Source organism: Gadus macrocephalus, chromosome 1 (assembly GCF_031168955.1).
Source record: "Gadus macrocephalus chromosome 1, ASM3116895v1".
In the NCBI taxonomy this organism is placed as follows: Eukaryota; Metazoa; Chordata; class Actinopteri; order Gadiformes; family Gadidae; genus Gadus; species Gadus macrocephalus.
Window position 1 is genome coordinate 13252010 of NC_082382.1, and position 7340 is coordinate 13259349.

Consider the following 7340-nt stretch of genomic DNA (forward strand, 5'->3'; position numbering starts at 1 on the left):
TGTAACTGTCGACTGACAGTGCTGAAATGGGCTCCGTACTGAGGGAGACGCAGGAATGTTGCAGGAAAATGGCTCAAAAGCGTTAAAATATCTCCCCATCAAGGCCAACAGCAGAGTAGCCTACGAAAAGAATAGACTGCAATAATTTGAATGCTAAAGATCTTAAAACACAATTGATTAGGCCTAGGCCGACATATGTATCGTTCCTAATCCAGAATGCACCTTACGTACATTTTTTCACCCCCTCCATATTACAAAAATAGCTGGTGTGACAACTAGGCGCTGATTTCTGAAACATACTCAAGCACTTTTGAGAAATACACCCACTGAGGCAACATTTGATTAGTTAATTCACGTTTGTTGGTTTTCCCAATTCCAACGAACACAAGATAACTAGGTCACTCCATCCGCTGACTGGAAGACAATTAATTCATATTGCACATTCGGAATACTTTCTTGTAAAATATAGCTTTATTAAGTGTTCTAAGAAATTGGCCACAAATAATCTTAATATGGTGACAAAGCTAAACTAATAACATACTTGAAAATCTTTTTAACTACGAAAATATGTACCCGACAGCCCGTCCAGACCATGTACCAGACGCAACAAACTTAAAACTACATTGTCGTACAGACAAGAGCTTGAATCTCTGTGTATTTCTTTAGTGGCACAGTCGGTGCGTGAGCTTTAGAAGATTAAAAGGCTTGTCTTTGTTAGAGTAGCATGGGAAATTAATTCCGTCAAAGGAAAAGCAATAAGGAAATTAATACGGAAAACTAATCATAAAGGAATTATCTAAACATACTTTTAAACTATTGTCTAATAAGTTGATCGATTTAAAAAAACTATCATTGCTGTTAAAAGCAGTTTAATGATGGATTCGTAAATCCCAACAATAAATGTATTCTTTGAGGTTCCATTTAATGCTCCATTAAAAAGGATCTTTGATAATTTTTTAATGTGTTCTTATTTAAAACAGTTTTTAAAAGGGTAAATTAAATATTCATGATTTCTTTGTGGTACAATTTGTCCTCCATAAATACGAGTCCACATCCAGCACTAAGCTAAAATGTAAAGAAACAAAAAGACATCTGCACATTAGAAAAAAGATTACACATTGGAAATATCCATTGCATGTCACATGTTGGCAATTTGACCACAATTGCTTGTCATTGATGCAGCATATCATAGCGGTTTCCGCGCCTAAATATTATAATGCCTGAACCATATGCAGCTTTTGGAGGTTGTTAAAAGAAGGCGACATGCCATTCTCATGTTTGAACATGGCTCCCAAACCAATCCATCCACTTTAAAATCCCAACACCAAGAAAAATGAACGGAGGCATAAAGTGACAGAAAGACAGGAGACGAATTTGAGAAATTCTCTTGCAGGTGCATGCTACACACAAAAGTCACAGTGACATAGAATCATAAAAGATTTCTGGTCATGATACCCATGCCCCAGTCAGATACCCTAATGGTAAACAAACAGGCACTTCCATATTGCAGAGAAACCTGATGGTGAAGAGTGCAAAGAGAAAAGAGAATCTGGAGTTTGGGTGACCGCTGAATGAAGTTTACCATAGCAGTACTCGCAAATGCTACACAATGGTACATCAAAAGCCCTACTGTAGACTGTATACCAAGTCGGTTGATCAACATCACCTCTCCAGCAAATCCTATTAGTTTGTTTAAAAATGCAAGTTTTCTAAAAGCCAACTTATTGAGGGTACTTTTAATATCAATGAGGTGGTGTCCATGTAAGATAATGCTGCCATCTTGTGGCCAGACACTAAGAGCACATCGCTCCAACCTCCAAATCGAAAAAGCTACTATTTAATTTCATCAGCTCGTTTGCACACAAAATGTGTGACGCATCCATCTTTAAAAACCCATGGGGTAAATTCATAATTCCTAGATTCCCAAGAGGTCTGGCGGTTACAGCAGAGGTACCAATGAGTCATCCCACCTCACCGTCACAACTGAAAGAGGTGCATTATTGAAAGAGAGTGTTCACAGGCGACCGCGAACCCAGCATCTGCATAGTGTTCAGTGAGTCCTGATGTCCGACTTTGGGGAATACTCACTTTTGTGAATTTTAAGAAGACAGTGTAGGGTACAAAGCCCAAGAGCAATGCAGGTCTTGTCATCCGAGCACTTGTCAAAACATGAAAAGCAGTGCTATTGACTGAGGTTCGATTTTGTGTGAGCGGAGTGGGTTGGGGGGGAACCAAAAAACAGAAAGGATGATTAGATATAATCTGTAGTAGTGTGGTAAAGTAGGTTGAAACCAAATGGGATCCCAGAGAGATGCAAGGAAGGGGAGGAGTGTGCGATTATGTGTATGCCGTGATTGTCAGCCATTGGTCATTGGTAGAGAAGGTAGTTTTTGAGGGACGCTGGAAGCGGTAAGCCCTGGATCTCGCTCAGGCGATCCTTCCCCAGTGCCACCCTGATGGAGCACCTGCACAGGTCCATCAGAGGGAGAGGCTCCGCTGCAGACAGGAAGGAGGGTACAGGTTAGCGATTGTAACAACCCCCACCCTTGCAAATGGTATCATCATGGAATAGATGGGTGTCTAATAAGCAAGTTTTGGGTTGATGTACAAGTAAGAAGGACTCTAAATCGCACTGTAAATAATAATCTAGCCTTGAGTTTTGCTTAAAGTTCCCTCAACTGATTTTACACATTGAGGCTCTCATTTGGGTAGTGGGAAAAAAGTCCCCCACACATATTTTGAAAGTGATGTGTAAAGATTTCCCATTACCCAAATGGGACAGTTGTTTTCAGTGACTGAAAACAATGCTGGCACTTCTTGGCACCATCGTTTTTCAGTCACATGATGGCATGATCGGCAAACTCAGTTTTAAGGGCGTACATTAGCAGATAATGGTCGGTGGCTCATCAACCGGTTCTTCACTACGGTACTTTTACATTATTTTGTTAAATAATGCCAAACACTTTGAATACGCAGAGTACCTAGAAAGGGTGCTCAGATTATGCTTAAAGATTCCTATTCATTCAAAAGAGCACATGAGCCCTGGAGTTATAAGGGGTGTTGATTTAATGCATCTTTGCATGGGTTTAGTGAACGTCATTCACAACTTGCTTCAGCTCCTCTATGTGAACTGTAGAGACCTTAGCCATATGGAACAACAGCTGAAGCAGGTCAAAATAATTCTTATAGAACAAAGCACTCACTGACATCTGATTGAAATATGCCAGATAAAATGAGTAGTTTAGGTACAATGTGTAGGACTTGGTGGCATCTTGCTCCCCCTTTCCAGCGAATAGGGTCATCATCTAGACAGCATTGAGTAGTCAAGTGGAAGGTTCCTTCCTTATCGATTTATAATTTTTAATTAGTTACTTAATCTGTTAAACTATGTCATATCTTAAAAGTAGGATGGGATCCTAGGATAGGATTTAAAATTAAAACTTACTTGGAAAACTGTCTAATTATATCAGGGCTATCGGGACTCGTCAACCCACTTTATATAGTCGTTGATTACGTGGCCTGACCAACTCAAGTCTAGCTGGAAAGTAGGAGCGTGTTGCCCTGTAATGAACCGGCTCTTCTGTAATATGGTAGCCCTCATTCATTAATATATACTTGCAACTCCAGGACCAGGTTTTAGTTTGCCAGCCACTACTAAAAGCAGTAACCAGCCACAATTTTGTCCTGCACAGCGTAAATGTTCATCGACCTTGCCATGTTCTAATAAATGCAACTTTTTCACTTACGATCGAGCCCGTTGATGTACCGGATCCTGATTTCACAGTGGCCCCAAACGGCGCTCACAACGGGGTACAGCTTGCGGCCCTTGAGTCCACGGAAGGCCACCCCTAGGTACTGTCCGTCCACGACGTAGCCCAGAGTTCCCTCGTCCATGTCCAGAACAACCAGCAACGAGTCCGGTACGATGAAGGTGTCGTCGGGCTCCAGGAAGGCCGGGTAGGTCTTGCCCGGCCGGTTCTTCCCGTCGTGGTAGAGCTTGCTGCGGCACAGGTCCCAGCCCCACGACTCAGTGTTGCTGCCCACCAGGGCCGTGTAGCCCACAGAGTGGAGGGCGGCATCGCCCGTCGCCACCCCCACCACGGCGTGGGTGCCGCGCTGCCGCATGGCCCAGCTGATCTCCCAGACGTGCAGTCCGCGCGTGTAGCCCACGCGGGCCCGGATGGCGTCCGTGCTCTGCGCCACCGGGTGCCGGTGGAAAATCATCCGGTTGTCGTCCTTGACGAAGATGTTTAGTGAGCGGTCCTCGTCGTTCCACGAGTGCTGCGCCTGGACGTCGGAGCCCGACGGCGGCATGTCCAGCAGCAGGTCCAGCCGGGACGGTTTGGTGTGGTTCAGGGCCTGGAGCTCCAGCTTTAGGGGGCTGAACGCTGGGTCCCGCATGTCAATGCTCTTGATGCCCCCGGGGACCTTCTGCCCCATGCTCAGAGTGGGCTCTGACCGCACCCCTACTCCCCCCGTCTCCCCCCCCTGCTTAGGTCAAACGGGGGAGAGCAAATCAGCTGCAGACCCCGTCCACCACGGTGCAGCTCCAGACCCGGCTGGGCGTCTCTAGGGAACAGCGGGTCAAGGCCAGGGCAGATGGGGGCTGGAGGTCTCCTGCAGAGATTTGCAAATGAGAAAAAGTGACGAAAATATTGGTTTGATCCAACAGACAAGCCTTTTTGCCACTTGCCCAACATCAGATCTAAACAGTTTGAAAACCACCATGGGTACAAGGGGCTCATTTAATGTGGTGACTGGAGTCATGATGACACCGGCCATGAAAGACATGAAACTGAAAGTGAAATATACTGCTTCATGACACTACCAAAAATAATCACACCTCTTGATAGTGGTTTCTTGACACAAGAAACTAAAGACAAGATTACGGTATTATTCCCTGTCTGTCGGTTTATACCCGTCAAGGAGCCACAGCTGTGAGGCCTTTAGAGCCATTGTTAGGTCATTGTTTCTACACAATCCCTGCTGTTTATTTGGATGTCATGACATCGCTGGTGATTGCCACTGTTACCGTGTTCTGTGGAGTCGTGTAGTTGGGACATCATGACATTTAATACAGCTCTGAAGCAGTGGTGACAATAATTGATGTGTGCGTTTATCAAATGTAGAACCGTAACCCTGCGATGTCTCATCTTGCTTTTGTTCCAGTTCTTCTATCATTCGTCATCAGTCTTCTGGGAATATGAGTTTCTAACACAAGCTGACAAAATCGGACACGGTAGAAGGGTATAATTTATCTGCTTAAGACCAAGTTATATAGGATGGGCATTTGGTCATTGCTAAAATAAAAAAAATCAGTTCAAAAGGAGTGGAAAATTATTTGAAGAACATCTAAGAGACAACTTCATAAACCCAATTTCAGGAACTAACTAAAGAAGCCTTGTTCTTTGATGCCCAGCTGAGCACATGCCTCCATGCAAATTGTATTGGCAGCGAACTTTAAGAAAAAACAATATACCAGGCCTAAATGTACTTCACGGAAAGCAGACGCACTAGAACGGTTTGGCATATACATTTCACTTTTCATACAGTAATCCCGAATCTGGCAGATAAAGCAAGAAATGTCCATAAATAGGAAATAAAAGGGGGAAATCCCAGCTATTTCCATTATTTGGTTGTCTGGTCTCTGGTCTGAGTGATTGAGGAAAGCGGATATAAAACGTCTGGCTCTAAAATATAAAACAAGGCCCGGTCTTGTTTGCCACAGATTTTTTACTTTTAGTTTAAGAAAAAGACTGGTGCGTCCTGTTCGACAGCCCTCATCACACAATAATGCACTGGTGCTACATATCCACAACAAAGACGATTCCAACAGAACACTTGTTGTAGCCTTAGAGATCAAGGCACAAAAAAGGTCAACCATTATGCAACCATGCACAACTTAATCTGAACACATGTACTGACTCACCCTCAACTTTATAAAAGGGGAAGTTCACATTAAAAACAAACCAGGATCCCCGAATACATAATGCGTGTGATTGGTACCACCACAAGTAGTCGGTGCTGATCGGACAAGCCACAACCCTGGATGAGGTCACCTAGGCCATTGTGCGTCAAGGAGAACCAGGCTGCTGAGAGGGCCACTCTAATTGAATTGTAGACAAGAGTTCATTGAGAAGTGTTTTGGCACTTTATGTAATGCAAGTAAACAACCATTTAAATGGGTCATGTCTCTCCAGTGATAGCCAAACAGGAGGAGAGAAAAAGAGCAAACACGGGTGGCCAACAGCTGAATGTAAACAGTCTCTTCTTCAATGCCTGTCCGGGCGTCTGGGGGAGTGCAACATGTTAATTTAAGCATACCGTTTGCCAAGTGGTCCCCCTTAATTGCTCAATGTGGCAGATCGCCACCTTGCACCCAAACAATACAAGTAGTAACTAAAAACGAATAAGACTATCAAAAAACAGAAATACGATGTAAAGGCCATTTACAACCATAGAAAACACAACATGGCCAAGAGTTAAATTTAGTGTTCTCAATGTTTGTCATGATGTGTTTCAGCTTGCATCCAATATGTAGGATTATTCTGGATTCAGGTGCCCCTTGTGTTTAAAACTAATTTGAAAGCAATCGGTTCGATTGCTTGAATATGCAGAGCCAAGGAAACGCTTGTCTCTTAAAAGGCAAATTTGGCTGTCTTATGGCCTGGTGAGTCTATAGAGCTCATGTAATTAGTTATATAGGAGGAAATACTGACCAAGGTCATACCTAACGCAGAATAACGATTGTAAGAAGCAGTAAAGCTGTACGAAACATTATCGACATCAATATATTAGGAAAGGTATATCAAACGTATAAATCGACAAACAGGCTCTAAGAATAGGTATATAGTCTACAAAGTAACAACTAAAACCCATACCCTAGAACAAGAATAGGTATCCCCAGATAGTCTGAATACCTAATGAGGTATACCGACATAGCCTACTGCATTCATTTCTCTTTAACATAAGGCCCGTGTAGAACCTATATGTTGTCAGATACAACAGATAAGAGGCACATTTTGTATTCCTTGCTTAATCTAATGGTGGAGGACCTTCCCAGGTTCGTGAGCGACCATTGGTAGAGCGCAAAAAGCCTGCAGTAATTATGTTAATAGCATATAATGTTACAATAGGTTTGAAACATGTTGTGCGTTTGCTTGTTTGGTACACAGGAAGCGAGGAACGTAATTGTTATCGCACAATGCCGCAGCACTATAAACACTTTGTTCAACGGTTTGACAAGTCAACGATTGAAACAAAAACAACTTCTTACATTCAAACGGATTCGCTTTATTAGGAAACGAGAGAAGAACATCGCAAAGCTCGAGGTTCTCCTG

At 43.2% G+C, this 7340-nt stretch overlaps 1 protein-coding gene across 1 annotated transcript in view; it reads right to left on the reverse strand.

Moving 5' to 3' along the window:
* Positions 1-451: 451 nt before the first annotated feature.
* spsb1 (splA/ryanodine receptor domain and SOCS box containing 1) overlaps positions 452-7340 on the reverse strand; it is a 7189-nt gene continuing 300 nt past the window's right edge. Inside the window, exons 2-3 of the mRNA XM_060046663.1 lie at positions 3747-4617; positions 452-2496 (exon numbers count right to left, since the gene is read on the reverse strand). Of these exons, the coding sequence (XP_059902646.1) occupies positions 2369-2496; positions 3747-4440 (822 nt within the window). The 5' untranslated portion in view covers positions 4441-4617 and the 3' untranslated portion in view covers positions 452-2368. The remainder of the gene's footprint in view (positions 2497-3746; positions 4618-7340) is intronic.